The 23,649-nt window shown below is 40.0% G+C and overlaps 1 protein-coding gene across 1 annotated transcript in view; it reads right to left on the bottom strand.

Moving 5' to 3' along the window:
• Nucleotides 1-13,164: 13,164 nt before the first annotated feature.
• Nucleotides 13,165-23,649, bottom strand: part of LOC149123498 (uncharacterized) — a 132,704-nt gene continuing 122,219 nt past the window's right edge. The window contains exon 4 of the mRNA XM_089307422.1: nt 13,165-13,391. Within this exon, the coding sequence (XP_089163548.1) occupies nt 13,258-13,391 (134 nt within the window). The 3' untranslated portion in view covers nt 13,165-13,257. The remainder of the gene's footprint in view (nt 13,392-23,649) is intronic.

Genomic DNA, 23,649 nt, shown 5'->3' with positions numbered 1-23,649 from the left:
TTCCAGCAGATGGAAAATCTCTCTCTCTCCTTCTCTCTCTCTCACACTCTTCCTTTCTGCAACTCTGCCTTTCAAATAAAAAAAATAATAAATCTTAAAAAAAAAAAAGATAATCTCAGGGGCCAGCACTGAGGCACAGCTGGTTAAAGCTCTGGCCTGAAACGCCGGCATCCCATGGGTGCCAGTCCTCGTCCCAGCCGCTCCTCTTCTGATCCAGCTCTCTGCTATGGCCTGGGAAAGCAGTGGAAGATGTCCCAAGCCCTAGGGCCCCTGCACCCATGTGCAAGACCCAGTAGAAACTCCTGGTTCCTGACTTTTGATCAGCTCAGCTCGGGCTGTTGCAGCCATCTGGGGAGTGAACCAGCAGATGGAAGACCTCTCTGTCTCTATCTCGCTCTGTAACTCTGTCTTTCAAATAAATAAAATAAATCTTGAAAAAAAAAGATAGGCTCAACCCTATTAATGTGAAGATTGTAATTTGTCTATTGTCAAGGTTGTAATTGATATTAGTTTTGCATAGGCTCTAGGTCATATTCCCCCAGATCCTAGCAAACCAGCATTTCTCCTCCCCTCCTTGTGGTTTTTGCTTTTATAAACCCTGTTGCTCTGAGCTTCAGGGTGGAGAGTTCTTTAGGGCATGAGTCTGCTCTCCACGGCCAGCAATAAAGGACCATCAACCATCAGCTCTTATCAGTGTGCAGTGCTCCCCTGCACTTGCTCAGGTGCATAAAAAAGAAAAAAGAAAAAAAAAAAAGGACAGCAGCAGCAGTCTCCTGACTGTATAGCTCAGTCATGTGACCTTGAATCAAAAGTCTAGCCCTGCCAATGATTTTTTAAGCCTGATGTTGATGGCTAGGTAAATCACTTTTTGAAGATTTTTTTTTAATTTGAAACACAGAGTGGCAGAGAGAGAGAGGGAGAGACACAGAGAGAGACAGAGACACAAAGAGAGAAACCTTCCATCTACTGGTTCAATCCCCAAATGGCTACAATGGCCAGGGCTGAACCAGGGCAAAGCCAGGAGTCTGGAACTCCATCCAGGTCTCCCACATAGATGGCAGGGGCTCAAGAACTTGAGTCATCTTCTGATATTTCCCAACTGCATTAGTAAGGAGCAGCACGGGAAATGGAGCATCCTCCTGTGTGGGATGTCAGTGTCACAGGAACACCTTCCCCATAATGCCAGCCCCAGCCTGGGAAGTCATTTTAGTTTCATTCATTCGTCCACTCAACCCTCCACAGACATTTACTAGGCAGATACATGAGTGGAGAGAAAGGAAGGTCTCAGAGGAAAGAGGATGATTTCAACTTCTCGTCATATGCTCTGGGTTCTCCAGTCGGAAATAACCAAGAAATGGTGGAATCCAAGTTGTGCAGTTAAGGACAGTGCTCCAAAGTTCCTTCAGTACTCTGAGTGCTGTGAGTGAAACGGCAAGTGGAGAGATTTAGCTTGTGCAGGGTACCAATTACTTTAATTGAGTCTGGCTCAAAATAAACATGAATATTACTTTGAATAAGTAAAGCAGTAGGAATAGGTAAACAGGAGAGTGTGATGGTTAACCCTAACCTTTTCTTAAATGTTTTGCGGTAGGATAAACAAACACCAGCTTTATTACCATATAATCTTCCACAACATCTCAATAACTACTATCGTATTTTGAGGCCAATTTAAGGAAGTAGAATTATTTCCTATGTCTCTACTTGCTACAGAAAAACTCAAGAAGGCGTTGGTAGAACATCCTTGTATGGGGCGTATAAGAACCTGAGCCATACAAATAATCCCGATCAACTCCTTCAGGCTCCCAGAAGGCATAGAAAATCACTGTTAATGAAATGTTTAATGTTCATCAAAGCTGGAATATAACTTTTCAATTAAATTTATGCTAAAGGGAGGTTATATTTTTTAGTGTTATGTGTCTTCTAATACTACATTATAGCCTTAAATACAATCCAAGCATATAATACATTTATGTCCATTTTTACAGCATCTGAACCACAATTTTATTATTTTAAGCTATTATAAATGTTTATGGCTGTTGTAGCTTTATCATATTGTTAATAATGTTTATCATGATGTAGTGTCCAAAGCTCAACATGAAGCACATATCCAACTACAGTAGGGTTTTCTGTGTGTGTGACTATGACTTCTTTTACACAGAGGAGCACATGAAAGTCCAAGTTAGCTATCTGCAGCTGTTACCCGCCATTCAACCATCATACACTGACAATCATCTATGCCAAGCACTGGTAAAGCAGTAGAACATGTGGTTAAGAGAACATCTCTGAAGCCAAGACTGCCTGGGAGTTCATAACCTAGCTCCACCTGTTACTAGCTATGTCATCTTGAATAAGCTGCTTAACCCCTCCAGAACTCAACTTCCTCATTGATACAGTGGAGATTAAATTAGTACCTATCTCTCAAGTATTTTAAGAATTTTAAGAGTTAGAATAGTACCTGACACATTAGTCTCGAGGATACAAAGTTGTGGGCTCAAGGAAATCACAGTCTAATGAGGACTAGTCAATCAGTCGTTATTTCCAGCATAAATGTAGTTACAAAGAGAAGCAGGTGCAAAATAACATGCTAAATTAGACTGACACTCTGAGTATGCCTCCTATGGAAATCAATATTTGAACCAAATGCTGACAACAAAGATTGGAGAAGACATCCCAGCCAGAGGCAACAACAGTGACAATGCCTGGAGGAGGAAGACTGGCAATGGCCGGGGGGAAATCCATGGTCAAGACAGCTGAAGGAGGAGCTGAAGCTAGAAGGGCTGATGGGAGAGAGATGACAGATTATTATGTCAACATAGGGGATGAAAACTTTAACAGTAAGTGAGTGTTGCCGTTGAAAAATTTCCATTTCCAAACATCTTTCCGGTCTTGGGGTAGAAATTGAAGCTATGTCAGGCAGCTCCAGACTTCCAGATCTGCAGAGATGGATAGAAAGCAAGCACCCTACTCACACTCTTCTCATTGTCTGTTGTCATTGTACCCAGTGTTTTTCAAATATTCGCTCTATGCCTTCACACAAAGCCAACTTGAATACACTTAACGAACTTTAGTCAAAATAATAACATGTCTTTAAAGATTTTATTTGTTTACTTGAAAATCAGAGTTACAGAAAGGCAGAGGCGTGGCGGGGCGGTGGGGGGAGGGTCTTCCATCTGCCAGTTCACGCCCCAGGTGGCCACAACAGCCAGTGCTGGACTGGTCTGAAGCCAAAGGAACTTCTTCCAGGTCTCCCACATGGGTGCAGGGGCCCAAGGACTTTGGGCCATCATCTACTGCTTTTCCAGGCCATAGCAGAGAGCTATATAGGAAGTGGAGCAGCTGGGACTCGAACCAGCACCCATATGAGATGCCAACACTGCAGTCATCAGCTTTACCCACTAACGCCACAGCGCCCTCCCCCATAATAACTTTGAAATTATACATGGACTCTAGATTCTATTATGGATGTGATGTCAAAAGAGAGCTCCAGAATGTCTGTATTTGAACAGCTCCACTAGAAAATTAGTACTGTGGCAACCTCCATTGTTCTATGCAATTTCTGTTCATTCATGAGGTGAATCTGCCCAAAGATACAGATGAAGATCGTAACTATTTTTAACTTCTTATTCTTCCCAAGTGAAAATAGGTTAATTATATTTCAGAAGTAACCTTTTCCTGCCTTTAGATTGGTAATGGTGTCAAATAATTTCATAATGGATAATAAAACTGCTATTAGTGCTATGAATTATATTAGTATGAATCTTTCCCAAAGTCTTAAAATGTTTTAGTTGATATTTTAACAGCCTTAAAATGATGTTATAATGTACTTTTAAAAAATTCTTCATGGTTTAATTCAGCTCAACCAAAATCAAAGATTGTAGCCATTGTGCTGTATTTGGTCAAATTCCCCTCTTCCATAAAGCAGTTGTTAATTCTACATCTAATGGTATGAGTACTACTGTTCCTGAATATTCTTCAACAAATTCTTAACGTGGTAAGAACAAGGCTTCATTGTCCAACAAGGCCCCCTGTAACTCAGATCATCCTATAAATGCCTTCTAAGATGGTAATATTGTTTGGTAAAAGAGAACTGCTTAGGCAACAGTATTTCAATTCCCTTTCTTGTGTGGTTGGTTCTGACTCCATTACAAATGATACCCATCACTCACTAAAAGCTATCCTTTCTCAGCAAAATGCTGACTCCCCCCCCAAATTTGCTGCTTACTGGTTCTATGCCTCCCTGTGAATGTCGTAAATACCTTGATGGTGATAAATTATTTGAATTATTCTGAAATATCTTTGGCACTCAAATGAGTAGTCTTTTTTTTTAAACAAAAAAAAATATTTATTTATTTATTTGAAAGGCAGAGTTACAGACGGAGAAGAGAGAGAGAAAAATCTTCCATCTGCTGGTTAATTCTCCAAATGGCCACAATGGCCAGAGGTGGGCCGATCTGAAGCCAGGAGTAAGGAGCTTCATCCTGGTCTCCCATGTAGGTGTGGGGGCCCAAGTACTTGAGCCATCTTCTGCTGCTTTCCCAGGGGCATTAGTAGGAGCTGGGTGGGTTAGAATATGACTACATGAATGCAAAATATTTATTTGAGAAGTAAAATATTCAGTTGGCCCCTGGGACATTTAATCTTTCCAAGACAAGTAAAAGCTTTATAAAATTTTTACTGATATCATAGAATTAATATGCTGTTGACAAAGATTATTGTGCTTACCAAACTTTAGTCCAGTTCCCAAACTTTCTCCTAGGCTCATGTGTTTACTTCCTTGTAAAATCCACTTTTAGCAAGAGCATTGCTGCATCATTTTAAAAATTTTATTTATGTATTTGAAAAGCAGAGAGACAGATACAGATAGAAAGAGCTTCCATCCACTGGTTCACTTCCCAAATGCCCATAATGACTGGTGCTGGGCTGCGGCTGAAGCTGGGAGATTGAAACAGAATCCAGATCTCCCATGTGGGTGGCAGGAGCCAAAGTACCTGAGCCATCACCACTGCCTCCCAGAGTCTGCATTAGAAGGAAGCTGGAGTCAGGAATCAGACTCAGGAATCCACCGTGGGACATGAGCATCTTACCTACTAAGCTAAATGCTCACTGTGTTTCCTTTGACAGATAGCATAATATGGAGTCTAGCAGAACTATTGATTTAGATACCACAGGGAACCTGCAACAAAAGCAATGACTGTATTTTCTTAAAAGCAAATTCAATAAAAAAAAAAATGTTGATCTGATTATGATGTAACTGGCACAGCACCAACCTGGTTATCAAAAATATTTCCACCTGAAGCTGTGATCTTTTGTAGGTATCTTACAAAACCACAGGTTTGCTTCACATTGACAATGAACTGTTCATCTTCCTATTTTTCATGAGGCTTGGGAAGGGGTCTTAAAAGTCCTATCAAAGATGGACTTTAATGTATCTCTTCTTCCCGTGCAAAAACTGAAAATTATTAAAGATCTTGATTCTATTTCTGAAGTTTTTGAACATATTAGAACATAAAGTGATAACATAGTAATTTTTCAGGAGAGTGATCATTTACCAAACAAATATTTATGTGAAAATGACAATGTGCTACAGCTAAGGGAAACTAGTTAATACTGTAAGATAAAATAATGCACTAGGGTGCTTCAAACAGTTTGTGGAAGCTGGAATCCAAAGATAATTTGAGTTTGGTACAAAAATTGGAAATCCATTCATAGTTTTTCATCACACATATTTGCCATGAACTCTTTGTAGACCCCTTGTATAAGGCACTGACTTTGTTCTCAGAGGTGACAGCCCAGCGGGTGAGGCCATCACATATACAGTGAACCACAAATCAGAGCAGATGTTCAGTGGTGGGGAAATGCAGTGACAAAGGGTAAGGATAGGTGGAGAAAGACAGTAAAAGAAACAGTATAACATGGTTAACAGAGAGATTATTGGGAGGGCATTCGATACAGTGATTATGATGCTTCTGATTCCACTTCTGATACCAGCTTCCTACTGATACCCAATCTAGGAAGCAGCGGGTGATGGCTTAAGTATTTGGACCCCTGCAACCGGATTGAGTTACTGACTTCAGCTTGGCCTAGCTATTGTAGTCATTTGAAGAGTGAACCAGCAGATGGAAGCTGTTTCTCTCTCTCTCTCTCTCTCTCTCTCTCTCTCTTTCTCACTCTCCTCTCTCTCTCTCTACCTTTTGAATAAAACAAAAATAAATAAACATTTTAAGAAAGGGTTCAGGCCCTGGGCTCAGAAAGACCAAAGATGGAATTACACCTTTGTTCCATAATAATGGGTGATAGCAATTAACACTATCATACAAAGGGTCAGCATTGTGGCACGACAGGTTAAGCTGCCCCTTGCAACACACGCATCCCATATTCAAGTGCCAGTTAGAGTCCCAGATCCTCTGCTTCTGATACAGTTTCCTGCAGATGCAACTGAGAGGCAACAGAATATAGCTCAAGTACTTGGGCTCCTACCACCTGTGTAGGAGACCTAGATGGTATTCTAGGCTCCTGGCTTTAGCTTGGCCAAGAGCTGGTGGTTGTAGCCATTTGGGGAGTGAATCAGCTGATAGAAGATCTCTCTCTTTCTCTCTGTTTCCCCCTCTGTTGTCCTGCCTTTCAAATAAATAAATCCTTTTAAAAACTTACAATTATGGTTGATAATCCTGATAATAATATATTAGTTATTTGTCTTTATTTTACTATTTATGAAATGTCATTAGCTTCTTCTTTAAAAAAAAAGATATACTTATTTATTTGAAAGGCAGGGCAACAGAGAGAGAAGCAGAGAGAGAGAGAGAGATTTTCCATCCTCTGTTTTACTCCCCAGATGGCTGAATGGCTAGGGCATAGCCAGGCTGAAGCCAGGAAACAGGGGAGTCTTTCAGGTGTTCCACGTGAGTAGCAGGGGCCCAAGCACTTGCCCTGTCCTCCACTGCTTTCCCAAGCTCATTAGCAAGGAGCTGGATCAGAAGTGGAACAGCCAGGACACAAACCAGCACCCATATGGGATGTCAGCACGCAGGTTGCACCTTAACCTGCTATGCCACAATGCTGGCCCCAACTTAGTACTTTTTTAAGATTTATTTATTTGTTTCAAATTTGTTTCAGAGTTACAGAGAGAGAGGGAGAGCCAAGAGGGAGGTCCTCCATCCACTAGTTCACTCCCCAGATTCCTGCAGTGGCCAGGGTGGAGCCAGGCCAAAGCCAGGAGTTTCATCTGGGTCTCCAACATGGGTGGCAAAGGCCCAACGCTTGAGCCATCCTCCCCTGCTTCCCCAGGCACATGAGCAGGGAGCTGGTTAGAAGTGAAACAGCCAGAACATGAACCAGTGTCCATAAGGAATGCGACCGTGGCAGGCAGCAGCTTAACCTGCTATGCCATGATGCCGGTCCCAGCCATGAGCTTCTTGAACCACAATTATGACCCAAGTAAGGAACAAGCCTAAATGATCTCTTTTACACTTTCCAGTTTCCAACTAGAATGCCTCTGTTCCTGAACGTTTCTGACAAGGTGCAAACGGCGCTGTTGAAACGAGAAACACTGAGATGGGTAAAGGAACGACGGACGATGCTTCAAATCCCACTTCAACCTTTCCACAGGGAAAACCTGCAGAGAAAATCTATTTTGCTCATCATGTGAAATCCTTTTTGGCATATACCTTAAGAATTAGGCAGAGATTAAACATCTACCCTCTTTAACCTCCAACCAACAGGAAACGGAGAGGAAAGTGTAGGCAGAGCCAAATTAGATTTGTGGCAAGCAGAGCACAAAACCTGGGTGATTGTTCTTTATTGCAGCAAATGCTGAGTGGTCTGGACCTGGACGCCCAGGCTGCAAATGCCAGAATTTGGATGAAACGAGCATCTTGTCTTTAAACAAAATCCTTGAAGGAGAGAGTGGATCCCAAGAACAAAGCTCGTCCTCCCTCAACAGCTGTCTCTCATCCAGCCAGGTGGCACTGGAGAGAGACCACAAGGGGAAATAAAATCGGGCTATCCGAATGCATGCCATTGTGTCCCTGGTCTTCTGCCCACTGTTCAGAAAACCCGTGGACTAAAATAGCCATCACCAAGAGCAGGAAATAATCACAAACTTGTCTTTTTCTCAAAGCAGCAGCATTTCAAATGTGTTCTGATGCTGGCACATGATTCTCATGCTTTCTTTTGTTGTTCTTGTTTGGTTGGTTTGTTTAATTGTAATGTGGAAAGGATTGTTTTGTAGAGCTTTTTTTTTCCCTTCAGATTACTTCCAACCACTTTAACGTGCTGTAAAGGTGACTAAACATTGAAGTAAATGTTCAAATTCTTATTTGTGTTGTGTCTTTTTTTTTTCTTTATTTGAAAGATAGAGCAAGAGAGAGAGCTCTTCCATCTGCTGGTTCATTTCCCGTATACCCATGACAGAGGGTCTTGGCAAGGCCAAAGCCAGGGAATAGGAATTCCATCTGAGTCTCCCACATGACCGGAAGGGGTCCAGGTATCTGGATTATCATCAGTTATCTCCCAGATACATTAGCAGGAAGCTGTAACAGAAGGTGCACGTGGGACTTGATCCCAGGCACTCCAGTGTGGGTGTCTCAAGCAGTGGTTTAACCCACTGGGCCATAATACCCACCCCTAATCTATTCCATCTATTGGATGGAAGAAAGCACTTCCATCCAATGATTAATTCCTGAAAAGCCCATAGTGGGCCTGAGCTGAAGCTGAAGGCAAAGCTGGGAGCCAGGAACTCCATCTAGGTTTCTCGGGTGAGTGGCAGGAACTCAGATAATGGAGCCACCACTGCTGCTACCCAGTCTCTATGAGCAGGAATCTGGAGTCAATAGCTGGAGCTGGCTACCAAACCCAGGAACACCAATATGGATGTAGGCTTCTTAACCAGTATCTTGACCACTAGACCAAATGTCCACCCCAGCAACACATAAATGTAAGCATCAGTCATGAGAGTGTCCTATTTTTGATAGTTAAGAAGTCCAGTGATAAGGCCTTGTGCTTGTTTATGTGAAAATTTTCACCCCATCCTTCCTAAAGAAAATCCATTTCAGCCACTGTGGAGTTGCAGTTCCCCATGAAACTCAAGTAAATAAAATAAATCATAAAAAGTCAATTACACAATTGGCTTTATTTTAAATCACAATAATTGGAAATATGGGTATATTGTATAAAAATCCTCCAAGAAGTTGTGTTTGCCAATATTTTAGATGCCAACTGCAAAAATGTTTTAGTCTTTGATTCCAAAACATATGATATATTTTCTCTGACAGTTCAAAGATGGAAAGCAAGATATGCTTTGGTCGGATTTAATTCAATAATTTACCTGTACGTGATAGGGTGAGTGTGGAAAGCCTGGTGGTAAAGATGGTGGTGCAGAAGGTGATGATGGACATCATTCTGGATCTCAACAAAGGTGTTGTCACTGTTATTTTGTTTCATTTTATTTGAAGTTCAGGAAATTTGAAGATGAATCAGAAGCAAACTAACAGAAGTAACTAACAGGCCACTTTGGGAATTCACAAATCTAACGGTTGCTTTTTGAAAAAATCCATATATGTGATAAGACTAGGCAGAACACGGCCTTTCAGAGGCCAGCCCTAATATTTCTGTGAGAAATGCAGATAAAATGCCACCTAAAGAACAAGGTGTTGGAAATGACACAAAACTCTGCTCTGGGTTAGAATTTTATTTACTGTGGCATTGTGGGTAAGTTATTTGTTTTCTCATGATTCCACTTCTGGTAAGCAAATGGGAATAATAATAATGCCTACTTCATGGGCTGTTGCAAGGCTCAAAATAATTAATATGTGTATGTAAAACATTCAGTCCACTGAAGAAATACTAATTCCTTCTCCTCCTCCCCCTTTCTTCTCATGCTTCATTTTTTTCCTTCAATAGAAAACAACTATTTCGATAGGATTGGGTTAAATGTCTTGGAGACACTTACTGAAATATATCAAATAACCCTGGAAATCAATTAAATATGAGAACCAGCTTTAACTTCATAACACTTGATAAGCCAGAGACATCCAATACCAAAAGTTAAGAGAATAGGACTTCTTCAGAGGCAGGCCAGCGCACACCCAAATATTTGGCTGGGTTTTGTTCTATCCTATTCTGTATATCACCCCCATGATTTGCTCAATCAATATCTGCTCTCAAGCAGAAAAAAATTGATTAGCTATTACTTCTTAATAACATGTGACGCTCAGTCAGAATCACTAATTTGGAATTAAGAAAGCAATTTTTGGTGTAAGTAACACTTCTATTCTACCCCTTTCCAAAAGAAGAATGCCTCCTCTAATAGCCTCTGTCTTGAGGTAAATGAGTGCATTGAAGCTCTTAACACTCTTTTGATGGACTACAAACGGTCACAATACAGGACAATATTTAAGCAGTAATGATCAGTGCTTTCTTCTTAAGTATAAGCTGATTGCCAAGGCTCTGAGACCAGGAGAAGTAAATAGCTGAAGGGGTCATGAATCTTAATAGCTTCCAAATCAGAAAGATCTGCACCGTATAGGGTCTGACTGGAGTGTGAATGGAATGTATAAATATTAATGGATCCGGCACTGCCTCTGCAGACAGGCTGTCTACAATTTCACAGGGGGAAGATTGAAGCTGCAGTGTACAGGGAGGATGTGGGGCTCCCCCCTGAAATGAACTGTCAGCATGTGTGTGAATACATTTTTCCTGAAGCCATGGTGAACGCTCCGTGCTGCCCCGGCACCCAGAGACTCTATGCTTCAGTGTGGAGCTCCAGTCTGTTATTTAACACAGTGAACATGCACACCAGGGCCAGCTCTGGAAACACGAAGAGCACTCTCACTGAAAAGTCTCAAAATACAACTTGAAAAACAGCACCGTATTCTTGGAAAACTCTAAAGCAAACCTTAGTTTTATCTTTCTTTCACTCGCTGACCATTGGAGCAGGACTTTGTTTGGTAACACCCAAGACAATGATTCTGTTCCCAATGGGCAGGACGCTCAGGCACGAATGGGTCTGATTAAAAAAGAAAGAACTTAGCTTTGTGTTATGAGTAATACAGTAATCTGTAAGCAATAGTAAAGGTGATGTCATAAAGAAGGAAATTAGCTTTAAAATGAAGAAAGCCAGGGCTGGCATTGTGGCAGAGGGTTAAGCTGCTACTTGCAATGCCAGCATCCCATATTGTAGCACCAGATTGAGTCTCAGCTGTTCTGCTTCTGATCCAGGTCCCTGCTAATGAGCCTGGGAAAGCAGCAGAAAATGGCTTAAGTATTTGGGCTCTGCCACCCATGTGGAAGAAGTACATGGAGTTCCAGGCTCCTGATTTCAGCCTGGCTGAGCCCCAGCTGTCGTGGCCATTTAGAGAGCAAACCAGTGATGAAAGATCACTTTCTCACTCTGTCTCTCCCTCTCTCTCTGTCACTCTGCCTTTCAAATAAATAAAAATAAAATAAATTAATGATAAATCAAGAAAGCCTATGTTGAAAGGTGAACAAGATTTCATGCTGCAAAGAATCAGACCTGTATGTTAACTTTCCTATACTTTTTCCTACAACATAGAACCATCTCAGAACCAAGTGTGCAAAGCCTACTTCACTACTCATAGGTGAAAGGAAAGAAAGCATGGGAAAACATGACATTCTTAGGTGTAATCAGGAGAATTTGGTCCAATTAGAAAACAGTCTAACCATTTCTTGTTGTTTCTATGTTTGCAAGGTAAACAAAAATGCATGAGGCTATTTTTTTAACTTTTATTTAGTAAATATAAATTTCCAAAGTACAGTTTATGGATTACTATGGCTTTTACCCCCCCATAATTTCCCTCCCACCCGCAACCCTCACATCTCCTGCTCCCTCTTCCATTCCATTCACATCAAGATTCATTTTCAATTCTCTTTATATACAGAAGATCAATTTAGTATATATTAAGTAAAGATTTCATCAGTTTGCACCCACACAGAACATAAAGTGTAAAATACTGTTTGAGTACTAGTTATAGCATTAATCCACATTGAACAACACATTAAGGACAGAGATCCTACATGAGGAGTAATTACACAGTGACTCCTGCTGTTGACTTAACAATTTGACACTCTTGTTTATGGCATCAGTAATCTCCCTAGGCTCTAGTCATGAGTTTCCAAAGCTATGGAAGCCTTTTGAGTTCGCCAACTCTGATCTTATTTAGCCAAGGTCATAGTCAAAGTGGAAGTTCTCTCCTCCCTTCAGAGAAAGGTGCCTCCTTCTTTGATGGCCCCATTCTTTCCACTGGGATCTCACTCACAGAGATCTTTCATTTAGGTGTTTTTTTTTGTTGTTGTTGTTGTTGTTGTTGTTTTTTTTGCCAGAGTGTCTTGGCTTTCCATGCCTAAAATACTCCATGAGGCTATTTATATCTGTATCAGCTTAATGATGTTTTTGTTCATTTCATAAAGTGAATGAGAAATTGAACTTAAATTTTTCTGATTTTTGGTCATCTTGAACAAATCTATAGTGAAAAAATTCTCCAACTACCCCTCCTTTCCACCCCCCCCCAAAATAGTATTGATCATCATTTGTCCTCAAATAAGAGAGGGAAAGAAACCCTTATGAAAAAGCAAATACTCATTAGGTGTGAAAATCTATCCACTTCTTCCTGTTAAAGATTCATCAAAAATTTATCTTTCCCCAATTTGGGGCTCTAAAGAGAAGCTACCTGTAATGTTCTGGATTTTTAAAACAAGACTCTTGTGGGCAACCAAGCCAACAAAGTCACATTTACCACTTTTTCACATAGAGGCAACTTGAAATAATTAACCAGGGGTGGGCATTGTAGCTCAATGGTTTAAGCTGCCACTTTTAAGGCCTGTATCCCATATTGGAACAGCAATTTTCATGTCCTAGCTACTCTACTCCCAACCTAGTTTCGTGCTAATGCACCTGGAAGGCAGCAGATGATGTTTCAGGTGCTTAGGTCCCTGCCACCTATGTGGAAGACCTGGATAGAGTTCCTGACTCTTGGCCCATCCCTGGCTATTTTGGGCATTTGGAGAGTAAGCCAGCAGATGGAAGATTTCTCTCTCTCTCTCTCTCTCTCTCTCTCTCTCTCTCTCTCTTTTAAATAGATAAAAATAAACATTCTAAAAATAAAATACTTAACCAGAGGTGGAAGTGTAGCATAGTAGTTAAGATGCTTACATCTCACATAAGAATACCTGGGACTGATGCCCATCTCAACTCGGGCTTCCCGCTTCCTGCTAATGCAGACCCTGGGAGGCAGCTGTGATGGCTCAAATAATCGTGTTTCTTCCAACCACATAGGATGCCTGCACTGAGTTTCCAGATCTCCAAGCCATCCGCAATCTGCTACAGGCATTTGAGGAACGTTCCAATGGAGGGATTGTCTCTGTCTCTCCAACTCTCTCTGTTCACAAATAAATTTTAAAAAATAAAACAATTAACCATTAACCTGAGATAATTCAGGCTGAAATTAAAAATCTCAATCCAAACAATAGTCTTAGTGCAACAATCACAATCATCATGGCCACTTTAACCAAGAAAGGTACCACACAGTAGCATCACATGATCAGTTAAGCACTTTGTTTCCTTTCCTTTCCTGCAGGGGGTGCTCAACTTCACAAACAACTCCTGGGAATAAGGCAGGTGTTAAATTTGATCCTCCTGCCTAATTTCAGCTATATTTTGTTTTCTTCTCCAATGGATCATCATTGGGAATCATTCCTAATGGCTTAGTTTTTACCATGGGGTTCCTTGGTTTCTCTAAAATGAACCCCATGTAGAACGTTCATTTAGCCAAATAATCCTAGAATAATGGCTAGCCCTCAGTTGTCTGCTAGGTACATTTGGAGTTTTTTAAGCTGCTTCAGCCCAGAATGGACATTTAGTAGAGACTGGAATTTCATTAGAAATTTCCCACTTCTAATTTCTCAGGAAAAAGAGGAGAGTGTCATGTGGGAATGTGACAGCAAATACAATCCTCGTTAACGCACACATGGCAATCCAAACCCTAGAAGGGTTAGCACCTCAGTCATCCCCCAAAATCACAGGCCTGGAAGATTAGATCTGAATTCCAAAGCTCTCTGCCTTCAGCCTGCAGCCCACAGATAAAATTCTCAGAAGCCACCATGGAAGGCTGTATGTGTTAAATACAACTATCCAGGGTCACACTGTCCCTCTGGCTTTTCATATTTCCATTCAAACTTTACTTTTGAAATACTTGTCTCTATCGCTCTAACTTCTGAATCTTACTCCTTTGTATTTGAGTGACATGTAGGGCACAGATGTCATTTTTATTCCCAGGTTTAGATTTCTTGATTGTACAAAGGCAACTTCCATTTCAACTCTATATGTGGCCTCTTCCAATGCATATGGTTGCTCTTAGTCATGATAAGGTAACCAAGAAGAAGACTTACAAAAATATTATGTCTTGTTTCTTGAAGATGCAAATCATTGGGCCATTAGCACAGAATTGCATTTCTGAGATTTGTGATATCAGGTTTGTGGATGCAAAACAATGGTTTTTTCATCCAGGGCACTTTCAAAACCACCGTCAGCTAAATGGATGATTTCTGTTACCCTAAAATCTCCTTTTGTGGCCATGTCTTTTGCTACTGAACAAAACCTGTGCTTTCATGGGCAGCAGGAGGTGATAATTGGCTGTGATGAGAAATGGGAACATCAGAACACCAGGAGTCCACAGGCTGAGCACATGATCCAAATGGTCCAGAAACATCGAACCAAGTCAAATTTTCCACACAATGCAGGCTGATCTGGGTCTTTACATTTTGCAGTGCACAGCATCTGCTCCAGGGATCACGGCTGACTAGTTTCGTTGTCTGGCAGATAACTAGACACGAGCAACTGGGAAGGCTCCTTAAGACCCCCATACAGGGGTGAAACTGAGGACCTGGGTCTCCACCAGGACCCACCCAAGACCACCCACTTTGCGTTTTAACTTGTGGTTAAAGTGCCTTGATTAAACTCAGCCAAGTTTGGGAGGTCAGCCAAGCCAGGAAAATTTAGTATATACCCACATGCACAGCCAGCCCAAAGATACGCAACTCCCAGATGTCAATCACAAATGTCAATCATGAACATCATGGACGTGTCACTAGTCAACACCTTAAAACTTTAGGGATAAAAGCTTCAAACCAGGAAGAAATGTTGCCACGTTTTCTCTCAACACCCCCACTCCTGCCATGGAAGGTACTTCAGTCACCTTTGCTTTATCCCTACTTTCATCCCTCTGAGCTCTAACTCATTACTCCATCAGGGGAAAAGAACTGAGGCAAGCTGGCTGCCACCAATGACACCATCACTCTACTTCTGTATTTTTCTGTTATAAGTTGGTCACAATTCTGCCAGACGTCTGCGGTTTTGGAGTTACTATACAGAATAGTAGGGCTCTATGTAGGTGTAAGGGAGAAAAAGTAATAATTTCTTCATCTATTGCAAGGTTCATGACAACCCCTGTAACAAACAGCAGATTAACAAGAGAAAAACGTAAGAAATTTATGTAACCAAAGAACCAAAGTTCTACATGCCATGAGCTCCTTCAGAAAGGAAGATCCAAAGACCAAGAAAAAACTATGTATTTTTTTTGTTTAGATTTGATGAAGAATGGACAATTGCATAGAACAATTGACAAAAGAGCGTATGATACAATGGTAATAAGCCATGGAGAACTAACCCAAGCCTGTTTGCTCAGGTTCATACTAGATCACTTTCTGGAACATTCCTTCCTTCCAAATACGCACATGTCACCTGAAGGTCTGAAAGAGAAAAGGTCTTCTGTGATTTTCTCAGTTTCCTGCAGTTTAAATGCACAGTATGCCAAGATGCCATATTTAGAGGTAGCATTTCCTGTACCCTATCACAGAGAAGTGGCTTCATGTCAGACTGGAGCTGTGGCACTGCGGGTTAAGCCTCCATTTGCAACCAGCCACCCATACTGGTTCCAGTCCCAATGCAACATCCCTACTAGTGTGCCAGCAAAGGCAGGGGAAGATGGCCCAAGTACTGTACTGTGCCCCGCCATCCTGTGGGAAACAGGACGGAGTTCTTGACTCCTGGCTTAGGCCTGGTCCAGCCCCAGCTGTTGCAGCCATTGGGAAGTGAACCAGTGGATGTAAGAACTTTCCCTCCTCTCACCTTTCACTGTGTTTGAAATAAATAATTTTTATTTAAGAAACAAACTACTCCATATCACCATAAAATTCTCTGATATGCTCATTCCACCTACCAGTTCTCCTGCAAAACTCCTGAGTTGGTTCAAAAGTAGCTTCACTAAAAATTAATTATAATTACACATCCCAACGCATTGGTACACAGATTTCAACCAGAGTGCTTTCAAAAATCATTGTGATTCTTTTATTTTTCAAAATACATCTACTCAAATTCATTTTACTGAGTTCTTTCCAGCACAATGTTGAAGCAGAGATATGCATCAGTTTCCTGAATAAACCATTATGGCAGTACTTAAATGCCCAGGTAATACTACAGAGCCCATATTTACATATAAATTAGGCCCAGCACATCAAACAAAAATGTCATGACTTTGAGATACTGCCATGAAATTCCACACAATAATTTAATATTTTTCACTTCAGTAATGAGTAAGCCTAAATCTACATTGATTCTAATAACGCGTTTTTAAAATACTTTTGCTTATTTTTATTTTCTACTAAATGTTATCTCTCACCCTGAGGATTTAAACTCTCATGATTTTAAGATACTTTAATTTCATCCTACAAAAATAAAAGGAAGAGCGAGATTATTTTTGTTAATATTGGTATGTTAGGATATTTAAGTTTTCCCCTCTTTAAACATGGCCAGAAGAGTTTGTGACACCACTGATGTGACATAATCCAGCAATTCCACTTCTGGATATATACCCAAGAAATGAAATCTATCTGTCAAAGAGACCTCTGCACTCCCATGTTTATTGGAGCAGTATTCACATTGGCCAAGAAATGGAAATCATCTAAGTGTCTATCCACCAACGCATGGAACATACACTGGAGAAAGGTTAGTCTCCTCAACAGTGCTGGCAATACTGGATGTATAAATGTAGAAGAATGAAATTACCTCCCTACTTCTCAACATATACAAAATCAACTCAAGATACAGCTAGGATCTGAGACTGTAAAATTGCCAGAAGAAAATGTAGGAGAAACACTTTAAGACATTGATGTAGGTAATAACTTCTTGGATAAGAGCCCCCAAAGCACAGGCAACAAAAGCAAAACTAAACAAATGGGATTATATCAAACACAGAAGCTTCTGCACAACAAAGGAAATAATATGACATAATGGGAGAAAATAGTTGCAAGCAACTTATCCAACAAGAGATTAATATCCAGAATTTATCAACAACTCAAAAAATTAAACAGTGCATAAACAACTAATCCAGTTAAGAAATGGGCACAGACAATTCTCAAAAAAAGAAATATAAATGGCCAATAAATATATGAAAAAATACTCATCACTAGCCATCAGGGAAATGCAAATCAAAACCACAATGAGATATCACCTCATCCCTGTCAAATGGCAACAAATGCTTGTGAGGAGGTAGAGAAAGGGGAATCTTATTCACTGTTGGTGCAAATGTATATTAGGGCAGCCATCATGGAAAACAGTATGGAGATTTATTTAAAAACCTAAAATAGACTTCCCATATGATTCAGAAAATCCCACTACTGTGTAAATAACCAAAAGGCATGAACTGTATCAAAAATACCTTCTCCACCATATTTATAGCAACACTGTTCACCATAGCCAAAATACAGAATCAACCAAGATACCCGTCATCAGATGAATGGATTAAGAAAATGTGGTATATGTATCATACACACACACACAGACACACACACACACAGAATATTATTCAGCTACTAAAAGCAATGAAATTCAATTATTTGCAGCAAAATGATTGGAAATAGAGGACATTATATTGAGTGTAATAAGCTAGACACAGAAAGGGAAATCTGCATGTTCTCCCTTATATGTGGGAGCTCAAATTCTTTAAAAAAAAAAAAAAAGAATGTGTGCATCAATTGATTATTACACAATGCCTGTGTGTATCAATCAGTGTTTTGCCAAATTTCATTTTACATCTTTGGAAACAAATTGATAGGAATTATATACTGCTACAGTTTTAATGATTTTGTGACTTTCAAAATTTACTTTATATGAGTGAAGTTGAGCATCTTCGCATTTGATTATTGTTTCTAGCTTTTGCCTGCTTTCCTGCTGGACTACAGTTTTCTATTTCACTTTGTTGTTGTTGTTGTTAAACTTTTTATTTAGTGAAGCCATTAAACCTTTGATTACAATGTAAATTTAAAGTATGTTATCTCAGGGCCTGCTCTGTGGCGCAGCGGGATAATGCCCTGGCCTGAAGTGCCAGCATCCCATATGGGCACTGGTTCAAGACCCGGCTGCTCCACTTCCAATCCAGCTCTCTGCTATGGCCTGGGAAAGTAGTAGAAGATGGCCCAAGTCCTTGGGCCCCTGACCCTCATGGGAGACCTGGAAGAAGCTCCTGGCTCCTGGCTTCGGATCATCGCAACTCCGGCCATTGTGGCCAATTGGGGAGCGAACCATCGGATGGAAGACCAAGACCTCTCTCTCTTTCTCTCTGCCTCTCTCTCTGTGTAACTTTGACTTTCAAATAAATAAATAAATCTTTAAAAAATTATCTCAATCATTTTAATAAAAATTAAAAATTAATAAATGTGATATATGCATACAATGGAATATTACTCAGCAATTAAAAAGGATGAAATTTTGTGATTTGCAAAGTGTGGATGGAATGGGACATCATTATGTTAAGTAAAATAAGCCAAGCACAGAAATACAAATATAATATGATCTCTTTCATGTGTAGGATCTAAAAAATAGGTGATCTCATAGAAATTAAAAATATAACAGTGGTTACCAGAAGCTGGGGAGGGAATTGAAGAGGGAGGGATGGGGAAACTTTGATTGATGGGTGCTGGATTATAGCTAGATAGGAATAAGAAGTTCTGGGGTTTTATTGTACAGTAGAATGACTACATGTAATATTAATGTGCTGTATATTTCTATATTTTTTAAAGATTTATTGATTTTATTTGAAAAGCAGAGTTAGAGAGATAGGGAGAGACAGAGACAGAAAGATCTTCTATCTACTGGTTTACTCCCCAGATGGCCACAACAGCCAGGACTGGGCCAGCCCAAAGTTAGAGCCAGGGTCTCCCTTGTGGATGCACAGGGCCAAGCACTTGGGCCATCTTCTTCTCCTTTTCCCAGGCACATTAGTGGGGAGTTAGATTGGAAGTGGAGCAACCAGAAATTGAACTGGTACTCATATAAAATGCCAGCATTGCAAATGGTGGCTTAACCCACTACAGCACAGTGCCAGTCCCTATTTCTATATTTTTTAAAAACTCAGAAGATAGGACTTTGAATGTTTTTTAGAAAGAATTGCTAAATGCTTAAAAGGATAAATATATTGACCCAGATTGTACAATGTATGCATGTAATGACACACCACATAGTACCCCATAAATATTACATAATCTTTATATATCTGTTAAATTTTTTATTTTAAAATTATATAAAAGGTTCACAGAAAATGAATATTATTTTAAAACTCTTCATAGATTTCCAAAATTTCTTATCCTTTAATAAACTTATCCTTTAATTCCATTTTCTCACAAAAATAATTGAAAAAATAAAGCTCCCTGTAGACATCCTTCAGATTGCTCAACACACTAGGTCATCTTTCTCTAATGTCCTTCTGTAGCTATTGAGGTCAATGAGAAGAAACCCTTGGTCATAAGTGGAGTAACAAGAACTGTATCTGTTTATCATATCCCATTACTGTCAGCTAAGGTACACAGAACAAGTGAGTTTGAATGAGAGAAATCACCAAATATGGCAAACATAAAGCACAAATATAATAAGTGTAAAAATGCTGTTACTAAATTTTCCAACTTTACATAGATTCTGACAGTCAACTTAATTACATTTAAAATTATAGTTGTTATCAGAGTGTCAGTTTATCAATGATACCAAGTGATGAACACAGGAACAAAAATTGGAATGGCAATAATAGTTTTTTATCATTGAATCACCTAGAAAAACTTCTATGATCTCTTCGTTTTTTAAAAAATTAAGGAAAACAGAAAAGAAAAAAAATACACAAGGAAATCATAAATAAGTTATACTAGTTAATATTCTTCTTTTTTACTAGTTAATATTCTATTTGCATGCCATCAGAAACATTGCTCTTTAAAAATGTGTATGTTTATGTATTTATTTATTTTTAAAGATTTTTTTATTTATTTGAAAGGCAGAGATACAGAGAGGCAGAGGCAGGGAGAGAGAGAGAGACAGAGAGAGACAGAGAGAGAGAGAGGTCTTCCATCTGCTGGTTCATTCCCCAGATAGCTGCAATGGCCAGAGCTGCACTGAAACCAGGAGCCAGGAGCTTCCTCCGGGTCTCCCATACAGGTGCAGAGGCCCAAAGATTTGGGCCATCTTCTACTGCTTCCCCAGGCCATAGCAGAGGGCTGGATCAGAAATGAAGTAGCCAGGACTCGAACTGGTGCCCATTTTGAATGCCGGCACTGCAGACGGCTGCTTTACCCGCTATGCCACAGCGCCAGCCCTAAACTGTGTCTATTTAAATAAGAAATGTGCCTCATGAATCCTCCATGTTCATGAGCTAAATCTGACGGAAAATATTTCTATGACCACTGATGAAAGCTAAATAACTTCAACACCAAGGTAGTTGCTATTGATTTTTTATTATAATTCTCAATTATTAGAGCCTTTGTAAATAAGAAACATTATGTTACATTAAAATTTGGAGGATGTACTAGAATTTCTTAAAATACGTGATTCAAAGGTAATCTTCTGAGGGTTTTTTTATGAGGAAAAATTCTAGTTCCTCTACCGGATTCCTAATATTTAATGAAATGCAAATTGAATGCTTCTCTCTGTTAAACATCAGAAGGGTCAATATATGAGTTATCCTCTAATATTCAGATCCATGCTGTGAATTTTAAATTCTAATTCCATAGTTCATTTCTCTCTCACCTCACCACTGACAGTATCTACTCAGCCCTTCCCTGGAATAAGGTTCATTTTCTTTAGTGATAAAGGATTGAAATTTGGCTTTTCCCAGGTGCCCTGAAGCACTGCATTTACCATTTCCATTTCAGTCTAGTAAGTCTTACTAATCATGCAGACTTGTGGAAAATAAAAAGCCCTGCAAAGTATTTGGGGGTAAGTTTAAGAAAATTACATTATCTCAAGTTAATATTAATATCAGAGGGAGGAGGAAACATGGAAGCCAGGCAGATAACAGGTCTTTTTTGGGGGGAGGGGGGAGGGATTTATTTATTTACTTGAAAAGCAGAGTTACAGAGAGAGAGAGGGAGAGAGAGAGAGGTCTTCCATCCGCTGGTTCACTCCCCAAATGTCCGCAATGGCTGGAGCTGGGCCGATCAAAAGCTGGGAGCCAGGAGCTTCTTCCAGGTTTCCCATGTGAGTGCTAGGGCCCGGTACTTGGCCATCTTTCGCTGCTTTCCCAGGCACATTAGCAGGGAACTGGAACGGAAGTGCAGCAGCCAGGCACTGCAGGCGGCAGCTTAACCCGCTATGCCACAGCACCGGCCCCGGCTAGGGTCTTTTTAAGCAGCTAGGAAGAAGGTGGTTTACAAAGAAATGCCATTTGTGAAAACCCAAATGTAACCCTTCAAGCTCAGAGATATGAACAGTTGACATTCAGCAAATACAAAGCCAGCACAGTTGTTACAGAGCTGTAATTACACGCTTTGTAGTCCAGGCTGGTGTGGGAACATTGCCAAGCAATGCACTTAAGAAAAAATGTTAAAGATATGTACCCTCAACTATGAATATCCATGTGTGAAATGCATGATAAAGAGTTGAAAGCACTACATGTAGAATTTCTGGATTTAATTTATTTATTTTTTAAAATTTTTTTTCTTTTTTTAACTTTTATTTAATGAATATAAATTTCCAAAGTACAGCTTATGGATTACAATGGCTTCCTCCACCCATAATGTCCCTCCCACCCGCAACCCTCCCCTTTCCCACTCCCTCTCCCCTTCCATTCACATCAAGATTCATTTTCGATTCTCTTTATATACAGAAATCAGTTTAGCATACATTAAGTAAAGATTTCAACAGTTTGCTCCCACACAGAAACATAAAGTGAAAAATACTGTTTGAGTACTAGTTATAGCATTAAATCTCAATGTACAGCACACTAAGAACAAAGATCCTACATGAGGAGTAAGTGCACAGTGACTCCTGTTGTTGACTTAACAAATTGACACTCTTGTTTATGGCCTCAGTAACCACCCTAGGCTCTTGTCATGAGCTGCTAAGGCTATGGAAGCCCCCTGAGTTCTATACCATCAAATCTCAGACCATTTAAAAATGTCAAGATGGCTGAATGCATTTTTAAATGCTTTTATTCAGATCCTCAATGCTTTTGGAAATACTCTGTTGGTGAAACAAGACTCGAAAAGTAAAAATGCTAAGAACTGTGGTAAGTAAGTGCAGAAGGAAAAGCGCTCTGACCACGTAGAGGCTGATGAGGTATGGGAGTGAGCATGGACTTGGAAACCGCCTCCCTGTGGCTAGTCCGGGTCATGCAGTCCCTTCTCTTGGCTCTCGGAATCCCTTCTGACCTCCACTTGCTCCTCACCATCACTCCCTTCCCGCGTTCTCAGTCCGTGTGCTTTCTGCATAAGCAGATCCCATCACCCAGGGCTGCCCTCATCAGCAAACAGAAAAGGCAGGAACACAAACAGGTTTTGTAAATCATTCAGTCCTTGATTCCAACCTTCCCTTGTGTTCATGACAAATCCTCTTTGTGTTTAGGTCAGTATATATTGGCTCTTTGTCACATCAAACCAACTGAGTCCCAACTAACATAGAATGAAAATTTTTTTTAATAGGGGCAAAAATGAAGCTAAGACTATCAGTTATCCTCAGGAATATGTTCTTCAATTCAGTGACTTGTAGTTACTTGTTTTTGTAAGTAACTGTTACATTAGATTATAAACCCCTCAAGGGAATAGGCATTAACTCATTCATCTTTGATCCATCTTCTCCACCCAATACAGCACATGAAAATAGTAGACACTCAATAAACATTTATTTAGTTACAGTAAGGTTATTAAATGTATTTAAGACAGTTGCAGTAATGAAAAATTGAAATTTAGACTATTCAAGCTTTCAATTTCATTGATAAAAATGTAAAAAGCAATAGTCAAAATACACAAATATAAGTCAAAAATTTAATCTGCATCAAAGCCTTACTTCTTCAACATTGCTGAATAAAATGTTCTTCTGTTTTAGAAACCTGAAATTTGACAAATTCATTTTTTGTGTTTATACAATCTTTTAGGAAAAATAGTATATCTAAGAATTATATATTGAGAAGTACACTCAAATAGTTGCTACTATCAAAAAGGTGAGTGATGGGGCCAGTGCTGTGGCATAGCAGGTAAAGCCGCCACCTGCAGTGCCGGCATCCCATATGGGCACCAGTGTAAGCTCCAGCTGCTCCACTTCCAATTCAGCTCTCTGCTATGGCCTGGGAAACCAGTACTAGACAGTCCAAGTCCTTGGGGCCCTAT

Source organism: Oryctolagus cuniculus, chromosome 11, assembly GCF_051225735.1.
Source record: "Oryctolagus cuniculus isolate XC-2025 breed Fujian yellow rabbit chromosome 11, ASM5122573v1, whole genome shotgun sequence".
In the NCBI taxonomy this organism is placed as follows: domain Eukaryota; kingdom Metazoa; phylum Chordata; class Mammalia; order Lagomorpha; family Leporidae; genus Oryctolagus; species Oryctolagus cuniculus.
The sequence above is the reverse complement of the archived record's forward strand: the minus strand, read 5'-3'. Positions and strand labels throughout refer to the sequence as shown.